Consider the following 27,075-nt stretch of genomic DNA (forward strand, 5'->3'; position numbering starts at 1 on the left):
GGCTGTCTGTGAATCTGTTGGATAAAGACAGGATCAATCAACTGCTTGCTATTTTTCAAGAGACAAAATGAGTTTTGAAGGACTTTATTGCCCTGGAATTAAGACCTTTGTAGGAAAGGAGTATGCTCTAAGTGAGTAATGGCTTTGGGGTTCTCAGGTGATGTTTTTTATTGAGGAAGTCTATCTATATTCTGACTTGTGAAGATTTTACGTGTGAGGGTCTCTTGTGCGTAAGCAGCTTTTTATGTTCACCTTGGGTGCGATTAAAAGAAGCACCAATTCACAAGTTCCTGCCATAGTTGTTTGAGTGTGGCCTTGGTGATCCTTTAACTCTTTGCTAATTTTGAGAAAAGCATCGTGTTTAATAGGCTTTGTTTTGTGGAACACCTGTAGAGTAGGAAATTAGCTCATGCCACATAAATGCCTGAGCAGATGTCTACAGGAGTGGCTTCCCGTTGCAGCTGATTTTTGGCTTCTCTGCTGGTAGTTAGAATGGAAGGTTCTTTTCTGGTCTTTATTATATTTTAGAGAGTCTTATTCCAATTGAACTATAGGCCTCTGTAACCTCAAGTCATTTGAGTTAATCAGAATGAAATTTCTCAAAGCAAAAATAAGTGCCTACATCTGCCTACTGTGGGTGCCAGTATATATAGTTTTGTGGGGGTTTGGAGCTTTTCTTTCAGCAAAGAGAAGTTGGGTGTAGACTTACTTTGAAGATATGTTGCATGATGCTAACATTGTAGAAGCTAAGCAGTTAAATTCTTTCATCTAGATTTGTTCTTAACTTTCTACTCCTTCAGTGTCCTTTGAGAAACTCCATCCAACTTCTCTTTGTTTCTGTGCAAAACCTGAAAAGCTTACAGTCAGGACTGCATTTCCTGGTCTTAAACCCCTTTAATTTCAGGATCAAAGTCCAGTGACTGGAACGAGTCACAGACCATTCCTTGCTTGCTGCTCGCTGTTTTGTTTGCGTATTTGTTCAGAATTTAATTGTTTTCCTCTAAGAGACGTAAGTGAAGTTAGACCCTTGAGGGAGAGAAAGATTTCTCCTTCCCTTGGGAAATGCTGAACCGGCTTACAGGGGGAGTTTGAGGAGGTGCTTGGTGCGGCAGGCCCAGGAGCAGCAGTGCTGACAGCTGATTTCAGAGAAAGGCTGGGAAGCTGGAGGGAACAGCTTCTCTGGCAGTGGAAAGGATGGAAGGAGAGATCGGGTCACAAATGGTACAAAGAACTGCCCAGGGCTCAAAGGGGACTGAACAGAGTTGGCTGCAACTCTGAGTCACTGAGTTGAAAGTCCAGCCCTTTATAGAAGAATACAATGGGTTTGTTCAGGGGAAAGAGTTAGGCTTAAATCATTACTTGTGCTTCTTTTTCCTAAGTACTGTGAGATTTAAATACAGAAGAATTAGTAGTTTCCATTCTAACAGTGCTGAACATTTTTGACTTTAAAAAATGCTATGATCTTTAGGGTGCTCAGTCTGGGATAAAGGCTAAGCATATTTACTTAGATACTAGTAGTGTAAGATCCTGTCAGTTTGAATGGAAGTAATTGAGGTATGAATTTGGAATGGGCGGTATCTTACCTGATTTTGAGATTTTTTTTCTTTTTTCCTTCCATTTCAGTGACTGGACCACTATCAGAGCAACAGATTGCCTATGTTAGCAGAGAAACACTACAGGTAGTGTCTCCTCAGGTCCTTGTGGTTGTCTTTTAGTGTAAAAGTGTTAAAAGCTAAGAATAAAAGCTACAAATAACAAGTGATGCCATCGAAGTCCGATAACTGGATGACACAGCGCTTTTCTTGGACTTTTGAGGAGGTCCCATATTAAAGCCTAGAAATTTGTATAATTGTATAACCTCAGTTACCCTGGATCATTTGAAGAAAGCTCTTGTCATCTTTCTGCTGTTAATTTTATATTTGTTTTTGAAAGGAGGGAAGCACTATGTTTTCTTGATCTGTATTTATGGTATAAATTAGTTACTGCAAGTTTGAAGGAAAATTAAAACACTCCATTTTGCATATATAATAATTGATCTGTGCCAATAGGAAAAAAATTGCCTGTGTGCTTGAGATGTTGAAGTCATTAACCTCTCCGTGTGGGTTTCCTTTCATTTTTCTTTCCTAAGTTACAGGTTCTATACAGCAATAAAACTTAATCAGAGACTGCTTTTTTGATGGATGTCTTGCTTCCCTCTGAGAGAGCAGTTCTTGACTTGTAGTGAAGGCAAACCTGTTGAATGCCATCAGTTGAGATCTGCTGCCTCTCACTCTTTGAAGATGGCTCTGTTCCAAGCCATCCCTTGGTTGTCACTTAGCATCTCCCTGTGCTATGCCAGAGACTGCTGCCTTCTGACTTGCAGGATGTGGCGCTTTTTTTCACTTACAGATCAGGCTTATGTGACATCTGGGAGCGTTAAGAGTTTTGAGTCTTTAAACCCTTTTGTTCTTAGACACTTGTAGAATGGTTTGCCTTAGAAGGGGCCTTTAAAGACCCCCTGCAATGAGCAGGGGCATCTTTAAGTAGATGATGCTCAGAGCCCTGTCCAACCTGACCCTGAATGTTTCCAGAGATGGGGCATCCACCACCTCTCTCTGCAACTTTTTCCAGTAGTTCATCAGCATCATAAGAAAAGAATTCTTCCTTTACTTGAAAACCATTACACCTTGTCGTGTCACAACAGGCCCGGCTAAAAAGTTTCTCCCGATCTTTTTTATGAGACCTCTGCACGTTGGGTGATGATGCCCTTGATCCCACTGTCTGTATCAACAGTGGACTAAAGTGTAGTGTGGGACCCTGAGGGACACCGCTTGTCACTCTGGACATTGAGCTTGTTTACCACTGCTTTCTGGATACAATCATTTAGGAATTCATTACCAACCAAACAGTCCATCAATCAATTCTATAATCTTCTTGGATATGGAGGAGTGAGTTGTCTGGAATGGAATTTATGAAGCCACTTATTTGTATGAGAAGATATCTTGGTTAATATGTGTAAATTGCATGTGAGAAAAAGCTTACTGTTTTGTGTTTTCTAAATGTTATTCATTGACCCATTTTTCTATATTTTAAATTGTTTGTAAATACATGTTTATAATACTCTGACCAAATATAATGCATATAGTTTCAGATATCTTGTTTGCAGCTTATAATGGAACACCATTTTCTCAAGTAAGAAGTCTGAGAATATAGGCTATTGTCCATCCACAGAAGTAATTTGTCCAACATTAATTTTGCCACCAGTGTCCATGAATCCAGAGTCTCACTTGGATGCTGATGTTAACATTCAGTTTCCATATTTAGAAGCCCATTGAATCCTCCATTTTTAAAATATACCTGCTGTCCATTTTGCTGGAATCCGTGAGATTTGATTCTGAAAAGATGGATCTTTTAAATATGGCCTTTAAAGTAACTGTCTCCAGACATTCAGTTTTGAAAGTGGTGACTTCACATTCTTCCAGGGCAGTACTAAAAGTGTGTGAATTAATGGCCTTTGTATGCCAGTTGCATCCAGAGATTTAAGGAGTGTGCATGGGACTCTTCTGCCTAATGCCAGTTGTTGCAGTGGTCGGGTGGATGCTTTGATTAATTACAATTTAAATTTTGCAGTCAAATCTCTGATGTCTTGCACGAACTGGCAAAAAATAAGAGTCTTCACATGGGTATTTCTCATGAACATGGAGCCATGAAGGTTCATGGTCACAGAGCAAGGAAGATGTTTGTGTGTGATTTTACTTCTGGAAGAGAATTCTAGAGATAAGCCTGGAGTGTCCAAAGTGACACAGTCTCTGATGTGCCATGCAGGGATTTGGTTCTGCAGAGTTCTTCCAGAATTTAAACTTAGTTTCTAACTTGTGTGGAGTCTTAAAATGTTTTGGTACAAGACCCAGACAGCCAAATGCTTTTGCAGAAATCCATGAAATAGACTTGAATTTCTAGGCTTGATTGAAATATGTAATGATACAGAAGACCACTTTACTAGTGGTCCAGTGATCTGACTGCTGAACAGAAGACTCCTAGGCCATTTGCCAGTAATTACTTTGGTCTAAAAAGGTGGCAGTTACCGTGTCCAGAGAAAAACTTGTTTCGGGAATACTCTTCTTCCAGTAGGTGTGGTGACTGATATTACTTCCATCTATCCTGTGTTTTAGATAAATGTCTAAATATCTTTATACAAAGATGCTTAGGTATGCTGCTTTATATAAAGATATTAGATATGCTGCTACATCTATTGAATCTGCAAATTTACAGCAAATTACCCTGAAATATAAAAATGTTCTTCAGTCAGTGAGTCATTTAGATGATGAAATTAGATCCTAAATATATGTGGTAATTAAATAAGAAATGTATGTCAAATGAAAAATGTTGGACTAAATTACTATTTAAATATTTTATGCAGGGACTATATTACCTTCACAGTAAAGGAAAAATGCACAGAGATATAAAGGTAAGTAAAAACTGAAGGTTTTTTTGGTGCTTTTAAAAATAGGTGACATCACCTCTAGTGATCTTTACTGTTACGTATCAGTTTTCAGTACATTTCTGAATATGTAGGGATTTTTAATCTATTAGAATGAAATAAAATTTTCTGCCCAAGGCAAAAAAAAAAATCTTTCTTTAAAATATATGCATGGAAATAGTTTGTTCTTTTCCTTGTAACCGCACCAACTGTTTATGTGGACCAGTGCTTTGGAATTTAGCCATGAGCTGGTGTCCAGAGCAGTATGTGTTCAGATGGCTTCAGGATGTGTGCTCTGTGCGAAAGAAAAGTTTGCTCTTCCCACAGCTTTTCCAGGGAACTCCATATACTTTTCTTTTTGAACCAGCTAGTGAGCAGAGCTCTTGCTTTGGCTTCTTGCATCGTGGTGAGCAGATTGCAGGGCAGAGGCTGCTGTTCTGTGCAGTTCTTGGAGACTACTTCTGTCCCCTCCTTCGCATGCTAAAAATAGAGAGGGTGCTGCAAATCAGGCTATTAGTACTGACTTACTTAAATCTCCATCTCAGCAAAGCTACATCAAAAGTGGCTTGTTCAGACTCTTATACTCTGTTATTGTTTCCTTCTGGTGCTTCCTGTTGACTTTTTGTTCCTGAAGTTTTACTACCTAGTCTTTCCAAAGCCCTTCCAAACCTGGCAAACTTCCTCCTGGAAATTTGACAGTAAATCATCATATTCTTTTGTGTTGTTGTGTGCTGGTTTTTTGGCTGGTTTTGGTTTCTTTTTTTTCCCAGCAGCTTTAACTGTAGTTGCCTTCATGCAGCCTGATTCCAAGTTGTTCTCAATGGCTGCAGAAGAATATGTGGGTTTTGAGCAATCACAAAAGTAATTTCTGAATGAAAGATTACTTCAGGTGCCAAAATTAAATGTTTTCCACTATACTTTATAGAATGCTTGTAAGGATACAGTCCGTAGATACTCTTTCTAAGCAGAACTTTGCTAATAAATGCTTACAGTGCTTACATTGTGAAGATTTTTTTTAATCTGTTCTCATGAGCATGGAAAAGTACTGTCTTCATCTGCAGATTGCCTGACTGCTGAACTGTGTTTGCTTCCCTCAGTACCCAAGTTCCATGTTTAGAGTACCTGTCCTGTTAGCTTGAAAGGTGAACAAGGTCAAGAGCATGTAAGCAGGGCTGTTACACTGTTTGCCAAGCTCATTAACTGTGCTTGTGCAGCGTGGGCCAAGTTAGCTGCATTTTATTGCAGGCCTGACTTTTCCTGCTCTGGGAAAAGCCATAATCTGTAAAAACACGGGTCTTCAGAGGTTCATCTCTGCTGCCTTTCCATCTACCTGATGGGCAGTGCAGTGCTGATGTTTGGAACTGTGTTTAGCCAGCTCTAATCTTCACTCAGCTCAACTGTACCTGCTTTCAGTCTTCAAATCGGGTTTGTTCTCAGTCCTTTTATCTTGTAATTTTGTAATACAAACCTCTGCTTTGGGTTAATTTTGGTTATTGAGCTGGAGTGGAACACACAGCCACACAAAAATGACCTCTCCAAGTCCAGCAGGAACAGAATCTTTGTTGCATAAGGACGGAAGTAGCTTTGCTAAATGCTTGGTTATTGAGGCAGGTCCTTAAGGCTGTAATTATAAGCATGGCTCTCAAACAAGACAAAATGAGCTCCTACTTATGAAAAGAAAATGAAATTGTTTCCACTTTGACCTTTTGAGTTCCTGTTTCCTTTGAGTCATTGTAAATAGAAAAAAGTAAGAATTAATCAGCACAGGCAAATACTGTTTATTGAGAGGTTTTGTGTGCAATGCAAACTCTGTAGTACCATAGGCTTAACTAAAAATTAATGAAAAACACTGTATATCCAAGGAGATTTTTTTAATAACAGAATGGCAGCTTGCTAATTTCACAAACATTTCCTTGATAAGGCTGCAGGTTTATTGAACACAATCCTTGCTTTGTCTTTGGCCCCTAATTTGCTATAAGATCCCCCATATTTCTTTTTTTAATGTTGTATTGGAGGAATTGGCATGTTTTAATTCAAGTAAACTTTTCTTTTTTTAAAGGGAGCAAACATTCTTTTAACGGATAATGGACATGTAAAATTAGGTGAGTTAATATATCTTTGTGCTTTAAATTAATATTTTTATGTGTTCTAAGAAGCAGCATGCTCTGTTTTGTTTAATGAGGTGATGGTTCATGTGAGGTATTACTGAATATCAGAATTCTTTTTATCTTGCTGGTGGTATCTAACTAAACCATTGAATTAGTATTTGAGGATTAGTTGGAGTAATTTTGGAACAGTGAAGTAAAAGACCTGATACTGTAAAGGAAAAAGAAAAGTCAAATCACAGGGGTTTATAAATTTTTAATAAAATCTACCATCCAGAGTCCTTACATGTGAAATGTACCTTGAAAGCGTAGCTGAAAGAATCTCTTTGGTAACACAAAATGAGGTGCTGTGTCTTATCAAAACCCTTCATGTGCCTGTTAGGTCTTCTGTGCCAGCCTGCTGTTCCTTGTGTGTATGAGGAACATTGGTGTGCATGTCTGGCAAGTGACTGAGGGGAGCTGACCAATGGTATCTGAGGCAGACCAAGTTTCTATTATTTGCTTTTGGTTTTAATTTTTTTGTTAAATATTTCCAGTATATTTAAGCACCTCTTAACAGTGGGGAAACCAAACTTGTGTTCATTAATAATTAATTACATCAAATCACTTGTTAACTGTTATTTTGTTTTTGCTTTTTTTTTTAATAGCTGATTTTGGAGTATCTGCACAGATAACAGCTACAATTGCCAAAAGGAAATCCTTCATTGGCACCCCATATTGGTAACTGTGTTTTACTTGACCATTAATATAATGGTAATACATATAATACTGTTGAAAAATTGTGATAAAGACATGCTCTGTCATTCCTGGGTAGACTAACCTCTAAAGGCTGTGTCAAACTTCCTGGTGATCATATCTGTGTTACTTATTCCAAATCCTGAATTAGCTCAGTGTCAGAGAAAAGGCTTTAATGCTCTGAAAACTTGAAAGGGTGTGTAGTGCCATCACTGTTGACTAATTTATCTTCATTTGGTAAAACCTAAAAACTAACAGCAATTTTGCTTGCTTTTAACTTAAAGCTTTTAACTAAAAGCAAGTTTAATCTTGCTTTTAATCTTAAGTATTTTTTATTCCCTGATTTTTCGTTTTGGTATTTTATGTTATTTCCCCTCCAGCCTAGATACAGCTTTTCTGTGTGATGAGTTTCCTTTGTCCTCACACATCCACAGACTTGTGCCATTTGTGAACTATTTCTCTAAGCCATTTTCTCCCTTTTTTACCTAAACTGATTGAATTCTGTGATACAGTTCTACCTGTGCTGCATCTCTATTCTTTCCCATTAAACTAGTGTGTATGATTTTTCTTACCTGAAGTTCTGCCTTTCATTTAATCCTTTTCCTGCTGAAAGTGGTTGTCCCCTTTCACCTTGAAGTACGAGACACATTCTCTTCTGTAAATCAGCACTTTTGTCATATGTTTCACAGACAAATACTGAAATTCTGTAGTCTGACAGCATAGTAGGTGCAAGATAAAAATACATATAATTAAAAAACCCTGTGTTCAAGTATTGACTTGAAATAGCCAAGCACAGTATTTTTAGCATTTTTCTTCGCACCAAGGCTTCACTTCCCTTTCAGAATAGCACAAACACCCATCAGTCATGATTATGTGATTGGTTTATGTCTCTTTCCCAAGATATCTGAGTGACTTCAGTGCTTGAAAGTCCTGTAACTTTCAAATCCTACCAGGCTTCTCAAATGACCTTAAATAGTAACTTTGAAAGTATTACATAGGTTAAATGCTGATGAAAAGCATTGGTTGTTCTTTGCAAAGCTTCTTAGAGATTTGAGAGCAGAATCAAGGAAGCAAAATTTTTGAGATTGCAGAGAAGAAAATTTAGTTGAAACAGGCCATGTGAAGGTTTTAGTGGTCATTTGATCTACATGTGTCTCAGGGCAGGTGAACTGCAGTGCTAGTAACGCTTCCATTTAAATGTTTAACTCATGTTCGCCTTCTGCTGTGGTAACTCCCTCATTTTTGATTTAGAGTCATGGGGATTTTAATGAACTCTGGAAGAAATGTGTCTAAATATAGTTTAGTTATACAAACGTGAAGTAAGTTCTACCACCAAACCTGCTGATATTTTCAGATCTACAGATAAGGAATGGAAAGGGCCCACAAGGGCCATTGAGTCTGACTCTTAGCCCTGTACAGGACATCCCCAAGTGTCACACCACGTGTGGGAGAGCATTGTCCAAACACTTATTGAGCTCTGGCAGGCTCGGTACTGTGACCACAGGATATCTGTTTTTGAATAATGCATCAGTTGAGATGCTGCTTGATGATCTCCTGGAGCACTCTCTAAGTGATTTCATCTGTATTACATTTATTGAGTTACTTAGTGCTACTTTGCAGGTGATCAGGACTGATAAAGCTTAAAGCTAAGAAATACTAACATGTTGGCCACCTTGCAGGGCTACATAGGACAATCAAATTCATAATTCTCTTTGGCCATCAAAAAATATGACAATTCCAAGTGAATAATTTCCTTTAGGTATTCCTATTTATGTGCCAGTTATGTTTGTTCAGTTTTGCCACCTGAGAATGTGAAACCACTTTGTTGACATAAAAAGGCCACCTGACATGAGTGAAACAGATTTTACAAATGAGGAGTGCTGTATACAGAGGTGACAATGAGTCCCATGCTTTCAGGGTACAAGAAAGCTGACATTTTATTGCTTTTTCTCTTGTTAGAATTTTTCTCTTCAAAGTCAGTGGATCACTTTCTGGGCAATATATAAATTTGGGTATTATGTGGATTTTATTGTAGTTGAGTAATTATACTTCAGGGTCTTTGGTTATTGAGTAGTGTTTAGTCTCTATTTATTAGAGACAGATTGATTTCATCCACTTACTCCTGAATGGCCCTTGTAGAAACTGCCTGTTAGTTATTAGAAGATGACTAAGGGCAACTTCAGGTGTACATTGCATAATTTTTTACACACACACTTGTGTGTGTATATCTATAATATACTGTGACCTTATCAATTGAGAGCTTTAAGGAAGAGAATACTATGTATACAAAGAATGTTTGAATTGTGCTGAGAAGTTTACCTAAAAATGTCTCTTACTGTTCAGGATGGCACCAGAAGTTGCTGCAGTAGAAAGGAAAGGTGGCTATAACCAACTGTGTGATCTGTGGGCAGTTGGAATAACTGCAATAGAGCTTGCTGAACTTCAGCCTCCAATGTTTGACCTACATCCAATGAGGTTAGTAAAGGGTTAGAGCTTGGTGGGTAAATGCAGCTAATTAAATAATCCATTTGAAGAAATGGCTGTGTGTGCTTGTGAGTTTTGGGTGTACTGCAAGGGCACTGGGCTGTGAGTGTTCTGAGTGAACAGAAATGAGACAGAAATTGTAACAACTCCTTCTGGTGCATAAATGTATAAACTCCTGGTTGAGTCTCTTAAACTGATGTGGCTTCTTCTTGCCTATTAAATAAAGTGTTTAATAATTTATCTCGTGTATTGCAGCATACCCACAGAAATGCTGTTGTTCTTTTTTTCAGAGCACTTTTTCTAATGACAAAAAGCAACTTCCAACCTCCTAAATTAAAGGACAAAATGAAATGGTAAGTGCTTTTTTGTTTCAGTAGATAATGAATGTACTGTACTTGGAAATTGATTTTAATGTTTAGCACTTTGTTTTACAGGTCCAATAGTTTCCATCATTTTGTGAAAATGGCACTTACAAAAAATCCTAAAAAAAGACCTACCGCTGAAAAATTACTACAGGTATAAATTTATGTATGAGGGGTCTTTTCTAAAGTTATACAATTAAAATATGCTTAGTGTGAGTGGCTGGAATTTTAATCTCTGTGTTTCCCTCTGTCTTTCAGCATCCCTTTGTTACCCAGCCATTAAATCGAAGTCTTGCCATTGAACTTTTGGATAAAATGAATAATCCTGATCATTCCACTTACCATGATTTTGATGATGATGATCCTGAGGTAGGAATATCTTCTGATCATAGAATCAGATTAAGTTTTTGTTTGCCAGCAAAACTAAATTATTGTGATTTATTGAGCCCCAGGACTTTTTGTGATCTGGGAATAGTCTCAGGAGTTGCTTTTACTTTTAGTTGTGCTGCTCTTTCACTCATACAGGCACTTAGCAAAAATAATTATATTTTTGGGAAGGGAAGATTGAAGAAAAAGAGATTTTACTGCTTCAAAATTGTTGAAGAACAGCAATGAACAAAATTTTGAAGCATTTCTGTGATGTGCTTCTCCAGTCCTGAGTTCTGTCATGCATTCTGCTATGTGTTTCTTTGTAAAGTTATGTTTCCATCGGCAAAGAAAGCATTCATAAAACTGATTAATTAGTCTGTGTAAAAGCAAATGATCCTGTAGTTGTTTTTGTTCAATAGTTTGATGTGTATATTTTGCAGATTGTATTTTTCCATCTTAGAATACTCTGAAACTTGATTTCACCTACAGTTTTATCAAAGAGTTTCTGATTTTCTGCTCAAACAGCTGGGAAAAAGTAGTCTGCTTATGTAAGATGATAAACAGCACAGGGCTGAAGTGTTTAATAAATAAGAGAAAAGAGATAGATATTCTGTTACTTCATCCTGTCTTTATACTTTGCTGCACGTTAGTGAATACTTTTCAAATGTTTACAGTTCCCTAACTGGTGGCCTTTTCTTTTAAAGAAAAAATGTAATCCTTTTAACACAAATGCCGTGATTCTTTAATTACATATTTTTGGTTCTTTTTAATGGGTAAACTAATCTAAAAATGCCTTCAGAGGAAAAGAAGCTTAAAAGAGGCAACTAATTTAAGGGACTAATTTTCAGATTTTACAAGTTAAATGAGCTTTTACCTGCTTGAATAGCAAAGACCAGCTGACTTTTCACCAAGTCTTTCTTAAAAGCTAAAATAAAAAGTGTGGGAAGAAGCCAAAGTGAAATAGATAATTTTTTGTGTTATGGAGTGCAGTGCTTACACATTTTCCAAATAAGAGGGAAAGAGATGAAGGCATAAGGATGAAATAATAGTCAGTACTTTTAAAAGCAAATGTACGTAGTGGGAGTGGGAGAAAAAATTAGTAGATTTTTCTGATTAAAAAAAAATTAAAAGTCAAACACACAAGAACTCCCTTAATGTGGTTGACTTTCAGGTCACTTAAGAGAAAGGTGTCTGATTCCACATGGAGTCTGCACTGAGTAACTTGGATCTTCTCACCATAAGCTCTTTACTGTCCTTTAGTTCTCTCTCTGCTCAGTGATGAGCGAGAGCTGTGAGGCCCTTAAAGAGGTGTTTCTCAGCTTACAAAATAGTATTCACTCTTATATGTCCCTTGTGACTTAGCATTAAGAAGGCTCTTCTGTTGTGTGCTGTATGACTTATCAATTACCCCATAATAAAGTGTGGTATCAGGAGCAAAAGCTGTGTCTTTTCTGGGGAGAAGCTTAGCAAGTTTTGTATTTCAGATGATAGGCAGGGCAATCTTGGCATTGTGGTCTTTCTGGTAATAAAAACAAGTGAAGTAAGAAGTGTATATGCTTCTTTTATGCACAATTTAACATTGTTCAAAACTCACCTGCTCATAGAGGCATCTGGAGGTCTTAATTTAGGGATTGGCCAGTCCTGTGACTGTCACAATTGCCTGAACGCGTCCATCAAAAATTAAAAGAAGTGACAAAATGTGGTACAACGTAACATATCCAAAAACACCGTTGAGAATTGAGAGCTTCAGATTTACTCCTCAGTTTGTTTACAGCTATGGATTTTTTTGGGTGGGTGGTGTTCATGTTTTGAGTTTTTTTGGTGGGTTGTTTTTCTTTTTTGGAGATGAGGGAGCTTTTCTCTCTGTCAGTGGTCTTTGAAGGCAGGTCTGCTGCCCACTGTGGTGACAGGTCTTCACTTGGCCTGTGCTGCTTTTAGGGGGATGCAATCTGTTACTGCTTGGATAGTCTGCAGAGCTGTGAAGTACATCTGAATTTCCCACCACTCTGAGGAGTACCATGCTACATTTTAAATAATTCTAAACTCAAAGGTGAAATGTTTAATGTGTGAAAACTAAAACCCATCCCATTACATGGGTATAATTAAAAGGGCTCTTCTGTTCATGCAGCTGTTGTTCATTTAGCAAGTGTATCTGAAACTGACATTTCCAGTATTTTTCCCTACCCCAGCTCATGGAGGGCTTCACCTAATTTCCCATTCAGTCATGGACAGGATCGCTGCTTTGCGACTCTGGGCTTGTTGACAATTGCCTGTTCTCCCTATTTCTATGACAGTGATTCCCAGGATGAACGTGATATTAGCTGACATGGTTACAAAGAGGAAGGTGCTTATGTTTTATGCCTAGCACACTACAAATTTTGGGGATAAGATGCCTTTGAGATCTGTGCCATGATGGAAATTGTGCCCAAATGGCATTTGTGTCAGGAAGTTAACCTACATTCCTTTGTTCTCCTGCACAGCTCAGATGTCAGGTGTTTGTATCAGCCTGTTGTCAGTGCAGGTATTTCAAGGTGACTTGAGGACTTTGTCCTCATGACTGAGGGATGAAGATTTGATCCTGAATGTAATTCTGTGGTCATGGAGAAGATGATAGGAGGACAGGCTCTGTCTGTAGTGCAACACAGGCATCTGTGTCACGCTGCAAGTGCTCACACAGTATTGCTGCAAAGGTGAAAATACCTCCTAGCCCTGCTCCAGCTGGGCTCCTGGCACTGCAATTGCAGATGCACACACATCAGACATGACCAGGCAGTGCCTCTTAATGAAAGATCATAAATGAGCAAACTTTCAGCACATGGTATCAAATCAAACCTTGACATGCTGTAGCCAACCATTTTCGAAGCCCAAAGAGTGCACAATAGACAAAATGGAACTGTGGAAAGGAAAGATTGACATAAGCTGTGAGAAACAAAAAAAAAACTGCTGGTGAGAGTGGAGAAAATATACATCCACAGTCTATAAATCTCTGCAGTTTCAAGGAAGAGCAAAGTGAACAAAAATGGGAGGTGAAACATCATGTAGATATGTTAGATCCTAACAAGAATCAAGGAAGTAAGTGTGTGATGAAAAGAGGAGAAGGGAAATCATGTTTGCAGATTGTATTTTAGGAATAAATAGAGTCTTTGAGCTCTTCATTACTCTGTGAAAGTACAGCAACAATAGTATTAGTAACAAAAGGGTGATTCACATGCAAAGATGCTCACCATGGACCCTGAAGCAGTGAACAAGGGTGAAGAATGCCCCCACATTTCTAAGGGAGCTTGCAGTGGTGAATGTAGAAAGAAGAGGGAAAATCCAACAGCAGCAAAAAAGAAAGCCAGGTCTTGAAGTGTAGAACACTTCATCCTGTAGAGAAGTAAATGGAAATTCAGGGAAAAAATAGAAGTGGAATATAAATATGAAGGTGAATTTGTAGAAATGTTGCCATCTGTCTTGCCACACAACACAGGAGTACCAGGAATACTCCTTTCTAGTCAGCTTTGAAAATCTCAGGTAGATTTCTCATCTGCTTAAATAACATAAACTGATTTCTAACATGTCATCAGTTAAGTTAAAAGCTAGGAAAATTATTTCAGTATCTCATGGAATGAAATCTGCCAGTAAGTCAGATTTTGTCTTACTGCTTATTTTAAAAACTACCAATACCCTTAAACTGAATGGTGAAAAAAGAAAATGCTACATGAGCAAAGAGAAAAGCTGACCAGCATTAGCTTTACTTGCTCAAATGCAGTGTTCTAAAATCCCTTTTACTGAAGGCACTCAACAGTTAAAATGTCTCCAAATAATTCTAACTTTAATATATTGAAAAATGCATACAATCTTTACATTTAGCTTTCACTTGATTTTTTTCCTTTTTTTATGTTATGCTAAAGAAACCTGCTAAAAAGTGTTAGACAATACAAGGTTTCAAGTGAATATATTTGGGTATTAAATATTTTATTTTTTCCTTCTAGCCTCTCGTTGTGCCTCACAGAATTCATTCAACAAGTAGAAATGGGAGAGAAGAAAAGACACGCTCTGAAATAAACTGTAAGCATGTGTAATGTGACAATCATTGATATTATTTCAGCTGGTATTTTGGGTATCTGATGTACATAGAAACATTTTTAGTGATACATAGGAAAATAAAAGCTTAGACTATTTCACTTAAGGATATAAGATGTGTAAAATATTTTTATACGCCCTTTGTCAGAGTTTGTTATTGTTTCATCTTAATTGAACAAGACACAGCCTGAGCTCTTCTGAGAGCTGATTGACATTGTTTTATATTTTACTCCAGGAAGGATATTCAGACCAATGCCAGATTCAGCTGGGTAACAGAATGGATTATTCTTTCTTCCTTAATTTAGTATCTTGGATTTGCTTTTGAATTGAAACAGTCACACAGAGGTCGGGAAGGGAGGAGGTTGATTGGCCATTAAAAGCAGACTCCATTCCCAGGTTGTAGTAATTATTTTGCTTGAATTAAATACTTAGAGCTTTAGCTGTCTTTTCTTAGGTAAAGTCGAGAGTAGGAGTGTTCAAGAAGTCCTGCCAAAGAGTTATCCTGGAAGATTTGGTTAATTCACACCAAACTTCATTCAGCACTCTTTAGTGCTAGGGAGTCTCTCAGAAGAACAGATCCAGTGAATTCACATCATGGAAAGTTTTTTCTGTAAAGTACAGGTGTATTGCACCTCTGAAGAGGACACTTCACTGCCCAGTTTGCTCAGTGGTTTTCCTGTTCCTTCTAATGAGAAGGTGAGGCAAATGCCAACTGGGCTGCATTTGTGATAAAAGAGTACTTTCTGTGCCTATTAGTTTTTCTGGCAGTCACAAGTTTGGTATGTCCATGTGTCACAAGTTTCTGTCAGTGGGGATATGATGCATTCATTAAACTGAATTTTTGTTAGCCTTTGGAGCTCAGTCTTTTCTAACTAGAGTCCAACTTCTTGTTTTCCTTTTCTCCTCTTTAGTTGGCCAAGTAAAGTTTGATCCACCATTGAGGAAAGAGACAGAGCCACATCATGAATTTGTGAGTAACAAGCAGTATGGGCTATGCACTACACATTAATCCCTACAAATATCTGTGGGGAAGGAGAAATCCAAGATGTGTAGCATGTTTCCTTGGTGCTACTGAACTTGTTAGTGATTTTACTGACAAGTTGGAACATAGTGGGTTTTTTGTGCCATTACATTCACTATACGTAGCAAACCTCCTTATTTGTGGTTTCTGCCAGGTGTGCTGTATGTGCTAAGCAACAGCTCTTTGTGTTGCAGGTTTCCTCTATCCTTTATCCCTTACTGCCCAGTATACCATTCCCTTTATTTGCAGAGTTATTTTTTTGATTGTAGAATTCTTGTGTGTACTCATCTGTTTCTCCCCCTTGTTCTTGTATTGACAATGGAAATAATAAAATTGAGAGCTTGGGGAAGAGGTATGATGCATTTTAAAAGACTTTCCTCTGTGAATAATCCTTCTGTGGCCCTGCATCACAGCTGAGCCATCCTGAGTGTGGCAGCTGTTTTATGTCAAGGTGTGTTGCCAATGATTTCCTCCTGTGGACCCATCAGTACAAGGGGTGTGAGAAGTCAGGCTGTGAGGGAAGAGGTGTCTGTGCAATCTCACAATTGCAGTAGCTTCCTCTCTTCTATGGAGACTGTTGCTTTCCACATTTGTGCACTTCGGCAATTTCTTCAAGATAAAAAGACACTCCTTTGCTTCCTCACTGCAGACTTATGTGTTCTCTCTGTTTTTCTAAGGCAGGTGTTAAGGATAAAAAGTTGGCTTAGTAAATATGTGGGAGGGACACTGACTTTGCTCAGAGTTGGTTTTTGGAAGGGTGTGTACATAGGAATGTACTTCTGTAGTCTACAAACCACATGTGAGTTGGATTTCTGACACACACTTCCTTGTGGTGCTCTGTGGTTGTACTGAAATAATCCTTCCAAGTGCTTTGCCCTTTGGTAGTGGGTCAGCAGACTCTGGGTGTAAGAGGTTGTATTTAATCTTGCTTGTCCTCAGAAGTGGCTGGACGGGGAGCCTTAGTTTCTAGTGCCTGTTTGAGATGGAGGAGAGCAGCTTACCAAATGACACATAGGATTTAGACAAGTATTTCAGATGTGTTACTTAGACCTTGGCATAACTGCATAGCAGCATTATTTAGGAGCCCTGGTTATGTAAGTTTTTATTAAATGTGGTAATGAAGGCAGTGCTTCTACTACAACCCCATCATTTAACTCAAAATTATTTTTGAACTGATTCCAAGTTATTTTGTCTTTGCTTCCCTGTTGTAAAGAAAATACAATTGGAAGCATTGTATAGTTGAAACTGTCATGTTTTTGCTCATTAAGAGTTTCATTTATACACACACAGAGTTGTAATTGTAAAAATGTTAGTGGAGAGCTTGAAGTTTTAAAAATACTTTTCCCATTTCTTTCTTTTTATCAGTCACTGATGACACAGTGGATAACTCAGTGGAGCAGTGGTGGATAAACCATAGTGCTCCATGGAGCAGTGGTGCTTTTATTGCACCTTAGGAACTTGAGTTGCTAAACTGGAGAGAAATTTTCTAAGGGGTTGAAAGCACAGCTTTTGAGAGCAGTTGTTTGACAGGTGTTGTTGGAAGGGAGAAATTGAGCCTTTTCCTGCACTGTGTTAGCAGTCAGGACCTTTGTACTTTGGAATCTCAGAAGTTCTTGCTGCTTGGTGAAGGGTCTGGAACGATCCAGATGAATTCTGCGATAAGTAAATGTCTTAGCGTTGTTTGTTCTGGTCAGGTGTTGCATATGTGAAACCTGTCCAAGGAACTTGCCTCATCTCCCTGTCTACACAGAACACCTGTAACTGTTAGTTTGAATCTTTCTGAAGAGGAAAATTTACTGCTCCATGCTTTATGTCAGAAAGAAGCATGCATACCTGATATAGATGTGATGTTGGGTCCAGAGGCCAAATTAAAAACATATATTTATAGACTAGCTGAAGACCAATGGACAATTTAAATTGGCATGGCAAACTGCAAACAAGTGACCTATTCAAAGAATGGAAGCTTTAGCTAAGAGCCTCAGCACAAACCAGCCTGTGGGAGAAGTTTGTAACAATCTGCCCACTCTGGCAGAGGAAGTCTTTGAAATGGAAGTGGGAGCAGGAGATGACTGTGTCTTCCTCCAGCAGTAACAGTGTGGATCTGTTTTCATTAAAGCAGTTCTCATGCTTTTGCTTCTGTCTCACCAAGCAGGCTTAAACTTACACTCAGTTACTTATGTGTGTGAGTGCACAAAGCCCTGGCCCCCTGCAGCATGAGAAGTTACTGTCAGTGCTGCACTGAGATGTTGAACTGGACTCTTCCTGGGACAGTTTGTCACACATTATCACAGCTCAGCTCATCATTTTGGTGTTTGATGATGTGACCATTCCCTTAGCTGTGTTTTACCTCCATTGAAAGAACTGTCTTAACATGGTTTTGAGTTTCAACTAACTAACTTTCAGTATCTCTTTTTTTTTAGCAAGAAAATTTACCTTTATGTGCATCTGGCTTTCAGTCACAATATAAATAATTTGCTTTTCTTGATCTCTATCTAATGAACAGCCTGACAGTAGCGATTTTTTGGACAATTCAGAAGACATATACTACACTGCAAGATCTAACCTGGTATTTTTTGTCTTATGCCTTTCTTTGTCAGTGTTAGTTTTGTCCTTGTTTTCCTTTTTCAAAGTTCATGTTTTGTCCTGTTGTTGTAGTAGTGGTATTTTCATCTGTAAAAATCATTAAATGTAACTATTAGTCTGTATGTCTATTTCTGTAGTGTAGAAAGAAATTCTTATTATGTGCAGCATTGACAGTATTTAACCTGTACTCATATTTACTTGAATCATTCTTATAGAAGGAGTTCAGTGTTATGCATTCGTGCATTCATTGTAATTTCTTTACTGCCATTCTGCGTGTCATTTGTTATTTTTTGGAGGGTGATTGAATATAGAAGAAACATTTTCTTTGTATTTCTGTCTGGTAGGTTTTTTTTTTTAATAATCCCATGCAAAGCTATAAAATTATGTAAGTCTGTGAATTCTCCAGATGGTAATTATGTTACAGAATTAATATACACTTAATAGAAATAACAGAAACTATGCTCATAACTGTTCTCAATGGCATTTGGAATCATTTAAAGTCTGATAAATTTTCCAAATTTTCTGTTGTTGCACTGCTAAAAAATCTGGTTTGTTAGCATCACACTGTGGAAATTACTCTAGGAAGTGAGTTTTCTTATTTCTCTCCTCTTTGTGTAGTTAAACACAGACTGTTGAGAAAAAGGAAGAAACATTCTGTAGTAAATTAAGAGCATTAATCTGCTAACTTTCTTGGATTTGTGAGATGTTTAATATAAGTGCACTGAGAGGAAGATGGGAGGCTGGGGTGTTTGAGAATGTCTTGGGTTTTATGTGATGTTTTTTGTTCTTAAGGTTTTTCTTGTTTGTTTGTTACATCATCAGTTAGCCTGGTGTGACTTGAATCTGCCAGAAACGTAGTTAGTGAAAGCTTAAACTGTCTTTGCCTTTGTTTTGAGATGAGTAGCTTAGATTTCCCTACCTGGTGGCAACACCCCCATCCTGTGCAGTTCCTCTCGTTTTGAGAGTGTGGTTTTGGCTTTTCAGTTTGGTTTCCTTTTGGTTTACTCTTTGCAGTTTAACACTTTTTTTTTTTTTTAAGGCTATTTTCAGTGTTGTCATATATCTTGCTAGCCTGGTATCTGTGGGTCTAAGAGAAGAATGAGAATATGTCTCATAACTGAATGTTCTTTCCCATCCTTCTTCCCTTCTTCTTTCCTGTTCTTTCCCATCTTTCTTCTACTCCATGCTGTTCAATACACTCTTCAAAAATTGTGACTATTATAAAACTTACCAAGTACTGTTGTTGTCACAGTCGTGAGATGTGTTTTAAAGTCACTCAACAGCACTTTGTCTGTTTCACTGCTTTCTTCACATCTTCCTGTGCTTATTTTGAATCAAAGTGGAGAATTTAGAGTTGATGGTAGTGCATCACCTATTTGGGAGATTCTTCAGTAAAGTCTAACCCTTAAAGGAGACAATTAGTAGTTGGTTCATTCTTCTGTAGGATGCACTAATCAGAGATTCTCTCTCTGTTTCCTTTCCCCACTCCTGCTCTGACAGTATTGGTTTCAGATATGTTGATTGAGGAGTGGTATGTGAGTTTTTCAAATGTTATCAAGAGGAAACAATTACACTTCTTCAGAAGCATGATGTATCACCTACTACTGTGGGGCTCTTTCCCTGCTGTTGTTCTGGTTTTATGAAATACCTCGTAAGTAACAACTCCCTTGCAGAGCTAAGATAATTTTAAAAAATTTCCATAGATTGAGGTGTATTTTGGGCCACATACAGTTGATATTGAAAGCAAAGTTGTACAGGATTTTGAACAGCTGGATTGATCATATGGCAGTTTGTGCACATTACCTTTCAAACGTTTGATGCATATGATGTGGCTACCCTTAAAAATCATTTCTCTCTTTTTCTTCTTCCCCTCCTTCTGCCTTTGCTTTTCTGAGGCACCTACGTGGATCTGCCAAAAGAATGGAGAAATTGAGTACAGGTCTTGTTTGCAGGGAAAATTTTGGATCCAATCCCCAGTATCCCTTTATGCAAATTGCAATCAGAAAGGACGGGATAGTGCTTCTCTTTCATCTTATACAAATATACTCCTTTGATTCATAGCTAAATAAATAACAGACTATGTTGCTCTAGATACAGGCTCTTCTGTCTTTCAGGATAGATATTTTTTCTGTTTTCTGCAACTAGGCAACAAGTTTCTCAGAAACTTTCTTGGGTACCTTCCATCTTTTGAGATTTTTTTGCACATGCTACTTCCTGTCATTTAGAGTTCTTCATGTTCCTATTTTGTCTTCTTAGTCTTATGTGCACATTAGACTTTGCATAAGGTAGATCTTTTCAACGTCTTTCTGTATATTTTAAAAGCAATTGATTGGATCCTAGCTCAAATAAGTTGCAGAGGTGAGCATTGCATTTGCAGTGAGCTCAGGAAATGTTCTAAATCAAAGTCACCTTTAAAAATATGTGTTCCCTATTCTGGGACATTTTTAACCTATGCTATTGAACCTGAGTCACAAAAGCTTACTGTTTTTCCAACTCAAAACAAAATGTCACATTGAACTAAATGAAAATATTTTCACTTAGTTTATCCTGGTCTACAGTGAAATTCTGTGGCAAAACATTTTTCTTCCCATTTGTAGTGAGCTGAAAAATAATTCTGGTTCATACATGGAGAACTGTTCCGCACACCTTGGAAAGTGAGAAATACCATCAGAGAATTCCCAAAAAAAGATGAAGTGGGAAGGAGCCCCTGGTGATCTCTGGCTTACTTCTGTTTAAACTAGGAGCCTGGAGTAATTTAACCTGAAGAATATAGTACACAGTAAAAAGTGTTGAATTCTACTGTTAAAGTGACAGAGGAGTTAAATAAAACTTGGCTTTGGTATTTCAGGTTCCAACCTATAATTGTTTTCAGTTGTTACAAATGTAACATTCATTTAGGACTCCTTTAGCAAAGAATTCAGAGGTTTGCAGCTCCCATGCTGTCTGCACTGTTGTCCTTGCCGGGTGCATTTATACATTTGGTCCTATTTAAATACTTCTGTCATGGTTGATTTTTGTTTTCTTTTGCCTCATAAATATGCCCTGGGTTTTAACAATTTGTGATCATTTTTGGTAGCAGTTACTTTTAGGAATATAATGTTTCCTCATAGCTATCGTGTGATTTTTAATTAGTTGTGACAGAAAAGCTAAAATATTGGTAGGAAAAGATTGAACTAAAGAGATTGACATAGATAACAGAGAACCTTATCCAGGAGCATTTTGCTTTAATTTAAGTAATTTTTCTCCTCACTACACATACATACATATGCTTTTTCTGTGCTGCAACCCATGAAGACTCCTGTCCTACTTTAGCTAACCTAGCTCTAAAAACATATTGCAGCTATCAGTATTAGATTTCAGAGTCTTCATACCTTTTCCAGCTTTAGGTAGTGAAATGGAGCATGGTCCTTAGATCAGAAGAAAGTAAGTGGAAATGGTGGAAAAGTACCAGTGGTTTTTGCTCTTTTGTTTTCCTCTCCTGCATGTTTTGGGTATTTTCTGCTTGGAAAAAGTAATTAAGAAAATGAGATGTTCAGTTTTACTGCTAGGAGGCAAGGGGATGTTCACAGACAAAATGCATGGAGAACTGAAATACAAAGGAAGAAGGGAACAGTGGTTGTGTAGCAGTAATGCACATTAAAACCTCACTCAGCCACCAGGGAAGAATTATATTTAGCCTATTCAAAAAAAATACATTTAACTCGGTTTTTCTGATGCGTTAGGCTATCCAGAGAAATTCAAGAATGCACTTTTTATTGATATAAGGGCATTAAAATACAGAGTATGCCTTAGGTAGTGTTAGGCTCTTTTAAAAATTAACTTCCTCTTTGATGAAGCAATGAGATAGGAATTGCTTTGTCATTTTACTGAGATAGAGATGTGTATGTGCCTTCTTACTTAATATGTTAGTAGTCCAAAGGTGATTTGTATTCTTTGAAATTCAGGGTTACTCCCACAGCATTTTGTATATTTCAAGTCTTAATTTTGCCACTTTGATTGGTCTTGTTAGATTTCAAGAACAGCAAATGTAGGAAGTAACTGTGAATTCCTGGTTTGCTGTATACATTTTGTTTTTGAAGGCCTGAATACTGAAAAATAGATTTCCAGGACAGCCCAGCCCTATAGAACAAATTAGGATGATAAGACTGTTAAAGATACAGTAGCAGTTTACTTACAGTAAAATTCTACAGACATTAAGTAGCAGGTTTTTAAACTTAAGCCACAGAAGGTATTGTAGATTTGATCATTCCTTGGGAATTTTTTTCATGGCATGGCCTTACCATCAAATGTTTTGTGGAAATCTCTGTACTGTTTTTAATACTCTTTTTAGTCATTGATTACTTTACACATGTGATTTATCTAAGGGTATGATGTGGCTTTCTACATGGCAGCTTCCTTTAATGTTACCTAAGCTGTTGAGGAGAACTGGCAATTATTCCCTGTATTACCTTTTTTCCAAAGCAATCCCTACCAGCAAAGAGCACTCTGGTCTTGGCCATGGATGAGTTGTTTCAGGAATGAGCTGCTGGTAAGCTGGGGTTGCATCTTTGATTCAATACCAAGATCATAGACCCCTTCTCATTGCTACTGGCTGTGGATCTCAAGATCTATTGGAATATATCTGTCTAGTCACTCAGATTTATTCAGTGGTCTATTGGAATATATCTGTCTAGTCACTCAGATTTATTCAGTGGTCTATTGGAATATATCTGTCTAGTCACTCAGATTTATTCAATTTTGTCTGATCTAGAATCAGAGAATTTGAGTTAACTAACCAGCATTTGTATGTTAAATGAAAATATTAATATAGATTGATGAAGTTGATGGGTAACTTTGCATAAATTAGTAATTAATGCTAATGCCTTCTTCCCAGTAGAAATCCATAACTTAGAAGATTTGATATCTTTATGTGTGGCTTTAAAGAAATCTATTTCTTCTGGGTGTTCTGGTGCAGTGTAACAGCTCACTGGAGGCTTTGCTGGATACATGCAGTTTTATTAATACTTCTGTATCAAATATGTAGCTAGAATAGGTTTAGTTAATATATAATTATAAATTCTGTGTTTATTTGAAATAGAAGGTAGAAGAAAATGGTATTTCACTTTTAAAACCTCTCCAGCTCTCAGTATTTATCAAAAGATCAAAAGGAGAAATTTCCCTGGTAATGGAGTACTTGACCCTAGTTTTGGAGAGAAAACCAGCAGTATTTAAAGGGATTAGGAAGAGCATACATGTCCAATTAACATCATAGTCAAATGAATGTTACGCAACAGTAAACGGAACCCAAAGATAGATTTTGCCCTTTAAAGCATTTAGACATAAATAATTCTGGCAGATGTCATCTTTGATAAGGAAAATTCTAGTAATTCTTAAAAGGTCTGGTGGTAGAGGAGGGCTCCTTTTGTTTTGGGTGAATTTATTTATTTTCTCTTAATATTTTCCTTGTCATTGCTGTACAGTGTGTCTGTCTATCTGTATCCATATCTGTCTATCTGCGCTGTTTAAATTCAGATGGAGAGACATTTTGGGTCTGCCCAGCGTTTTGCAACATTGAGGGCTTGTCTCTTCAAGGTGAAAATCTCAGATTTCTGTCACCCCTCAGTAACCCCACTGTTACAGGGTTACTTTTCTCAACAGTTTCCCAGTCTTTGTTCTCTTGCAGAGACTCACACCACCTGTTTAACCTATTTGCTTGTGACTCTGGTGACACCTTCTGTTTCCAGTCTTGTGGTTTTCTGCCTGAATCCTCAAAATATCTGTGCTTGCAGGTGGAAGTTTTTGAGATTGCATAGAAATAATAGAAGTACTTGGAGCAAAGAAAGTTGCATCTGTTTCTTGCTGGTGGATTGTAGAACATCCACTGGTGGTGAGGAGTCAGATCAATAGATGTAGCTGGAGTTTGGTGGTGTGGGGAGATAATTTAATTCTAGAATCAAGATGTGTAATAAAGTTGATACAGAGATTGAAAAGTCAGTCTCTCCATGCTTTAGGAAATGCCAGCACCAGGCTTGCATTTGCAATTTTTATTCAGCCCTCTGATATATACATTCTTTTACGTCAAGTAATTATCAGTTACATAGTGGTTTTTCCACAGTATTTCACTTGTTTTGGGAAAATACACAAAGTCACTGAAGCAACCAAATGCTTCTGACAGCTGTGGTAGACACACCCATGTGCAAACTACTACTTAGCTTTGCAGGGCAGACTGAAGGGTGCAGTAAACAACCTGAAACTCCTTGGCAAGCAAAAAACAATATTTACAGCTTTGTATTAATGTGATTGCCCTTCAGCCTGGAACTGAGGGCTGCAGTGGTTCCTACTTTATCAGCTTGGAAGACTGATAAATCTAGTGTGAGACTTTTCCTCTGATTTTTAAAAATGCCATTTTGAAAGATCATCCCCATCTAATCCAGATTTATTCTTCTTAAAGCTTGGCTATCTGGGCCTCTTGCTGAAGACCTCTTGCTGACATACTTTTTGATACAGGTTGCAGCTGAAAGGGACCTTTTCAACAGAAGGTGTTTGGGAGACCTTTAAAATGTTTCCTGATAAGGAAGAGTGTAGCTCCATTTATCACTAATTTAGGTGATCAATAATTTGTTTCTCCTGGTGAATACACTCACTATTTTGGGAGCAGATTTGTGCCCATATTTTTCCTGTTGTGATCCACCTGAAGAAAAAAATAGACTGCAATTTTAGCAGCATTCTCCCAGCAGATACAGATTTGATTGTGCTTCAGTGGGGTCCCTGTATTCCATTAATGCATGAAATATTTATACCGTTATGGTTTTTATTTAAAAATAGTGTTGAAGGCCTATTAGCACATCTTTTTCTGTGTAGCCTGCACTCCATGACTGCTGGAGCATTTGACTTTGTTAATTCTGTTTTGGCTTTTTTTTCCAAAGAAAAGGTCTTCCTAACATATACACATATTGGTATAACCAGAGTGATAAAAATGCTTAGTGTCCTCTCTGCTTATTTTTTTAATGTTTCCATGTGCTAAAGGATTTCAGGCTCCCTGCCAGAACTACTCCCCTTCTGAAATGACTACTAAATGTTCTGGTGAGGGGTAGCTGGGTTCTCTATGGAATTTGGTAGATTGCAAAGTCCTGAATTTTTTTTTTCTTTTACTGTTATATTAGTTTTGTTAGGGTTTTTTTTCCCTTTTATGCAGCTGACTTTATTTGAGCAAAGGATCTCTTGTGTGCAAGGAAGGGGCAAAGGTCAGAGTTAAAAGGAATTAGAGGTGGAGCAAACTGGCATAGATGAGATTTTTGGGTGCAGTGGGCCTGAAAGTGATGTTAGGGGGCAGTAAGGCCAGAGAATTCAGCTTATTTGGTATCTCAGGTGTTGCAGAGGGGATAACAGCACCATGGCACAGGGTGTGTGTTGGTTGCTCACCTGTTCATCTTAAAAGATTCATTCTCTTATGTTTTAGGATCTACAGCTAGAATATGGTCATGGTCCTCAGTGTGGCTACTTTTTGGGTGCAAATAAGTGAGTAAGCAACTGCATTTTCTTCAATTCATTCAAGACTGTTTTAATATAAGGACTCATTAGCTGAAATGGATGTAGTAAAATAAGTCAAACTTGTTTCTATCAGTTAAAATTCCAAAATCATTTATTTATTTCTAAAATAATAGTAACTAATGATACAGAATTGCAGCACTTTGCAGTATTTGAGGCTGTATTGACCATATTGTCTCTGTGGTAGTGTAAGCTTCCTTTTAAGAGCTGTTATCTTGGTCTACTTGTTTGTGGAATATTCTGCATGATGGGTCCCACAGAGCATAATTTTACCCCATCTGGGAACTGCCAGTGCTGCTCTTTGGAATTACTTTATGCCCTTCTTTATCTTGTAGGGCCCTAGAACACGCAGTTATAGATGCTTTAAAAAATAAAACTTACTTTTCTTAGCAAGCCCTTTAACTTCACACTCATACCTTTAATCATTTTGATGTATTAATCGTATAATTCTCCATAATAATTTTTCCTTTGCACACAATTACTTAATTACATTTATGCATGCCAGAATTAGGATGCCTACCTTTGATCTGCTAAATTAAATCACACTAAAAATGCAGAAAACCTAAGCATAGAGCATGCTATTTTTGCATAGTCTTTAATTGGGAAAAAATCAATACTGATAATTTTTGAAATCCTCTTGTTCCTTAGTCCTGTGATTCTTCCTGTGATGCTTTGTTTTCAGACAAAAGCATGAGTATGAGGACCAAAATGTTACAAAAAAATTAACCAGGGAAGAATTAATTTATCCCAAGAGTAGTTTCATACTTGACAGTCTGTTTATTTTGTTTAGAAGAAATCTTATGGATTTCTTTTAAATTGGATTAAAGTAACACAGTGCTTGTTTTACAGTAAGAGGAAAAAGGACCATTGCACTTAATGGCAATACATTAATAAACACACATGAAAGGGTGTTGTGTGAACAATAAATTTTAAAAATTTGCAGCTGTGTTGGTTTTTATATGAATACTGGATGAATATTCTGAAAGCCAGCTGAAATAACATACTTTGAATTATTTACCGAAAGAATCCTAGGTGCTTTTGATGATCATGCTTGTGTACCACAATTAAATCATGTTCTTGTTCTTATTTAATGCTGAAGGAGTCTCTTAAAATCAGTTGAAGAAGAGCTACATCAGCGGTAATTCTGTTTCTTTTTTTCTCTCCTGTGTATGTTTCAAAAGTAATTCATGCATTGATTTTTTTGTCTGTCACAACTGCTTCTTGTTTGTCTCTGTGCTTGCTGAGAGCCTGTGAGAGAGGCATAGCTGTCTACATTGCAGCTGTATTTTAAAGAACAATAATGATTTTTAAAAAGACAGTAAAATTCTATAAAAGAGGTAGATCTTGAGCTCAGAATCTTTCACA

At 37.5% G+C, this 27,075-nt stretch overlaps 1 protein-coding gene across 3 annotated transcripts in view; it reads left to right on the forward strand.

Annotated features, from left to right (window-relative positions):
* MAP4K3 (mitogen-activated protein kinase kinase kinase kinase 3) overlaps positions 1-27,075 on the forward strand; it is a 65,464-nt gene that overhangs the window by 13,802 nt on the left and 24,587 nt on the right. For 2 of the 3 annotated variants that reach the window (XM_030944266.1, XM_030944267.1), the window contains exons 5-17: positions 1,624-1,679; positions 4,400-4,447; positions 6,519-6,561; positions 7,212-7,284; positions 9,643-9,774; positions 10,074-10,136; positions 10,218-10,299; positions 10,404-10,514; positions 14,489-14,564; positions 15,491-15,549; positions 18,104-18,166; positions 25,622-25,680; positions 26,810-26,848. In XM_030944266.1, the coding sequence (XP_030800126.1) occupies positions 1,624-1,679; positions 4,400-4,447; positions 6,519-6,561; positions 7,212-7,284; positions 9,643-9,774; positions 10,074-10,136; positions 10,218-10,299; positions 10,404-10,514; positions 14,489-14,564; positions 15,491-15,549; positions 18,104-18,166; positions 25,622-25,680; positions 26,810-26,848 (904 nt within the window). The remainder of the gene's footprint in view (positions 1-1,623; positions 1,680-4,399; positions 4,448-6,518; positions 6,562-7,211; positions 7,285-9,642; positions 9,775-10,073; positions 10,137-10,217; positions 10,300-10,403; positions 10,515-14,488; positions 14,565-15,490; positions 15,550-18,103; positions 18,167-25,621; positions 25,681-26,809; positions 26,849-27,075) is intronic. The other variant, XM_030944268.1, reaches the window with a different exon arrangement.

This window comes from Camarhynchus parvulus, chromosome 3, assembly GCF_901933205.1.
Source record: "Camarhynchus parvulus chromosome 3, STF_HiC, whole genome shotgun sequence".
NCBI lineage: Eukaryota > Metazoa > Chordata > Aves > Passeriformes > Thraupidae > Camarhynchus > Camarhynchus parvulus.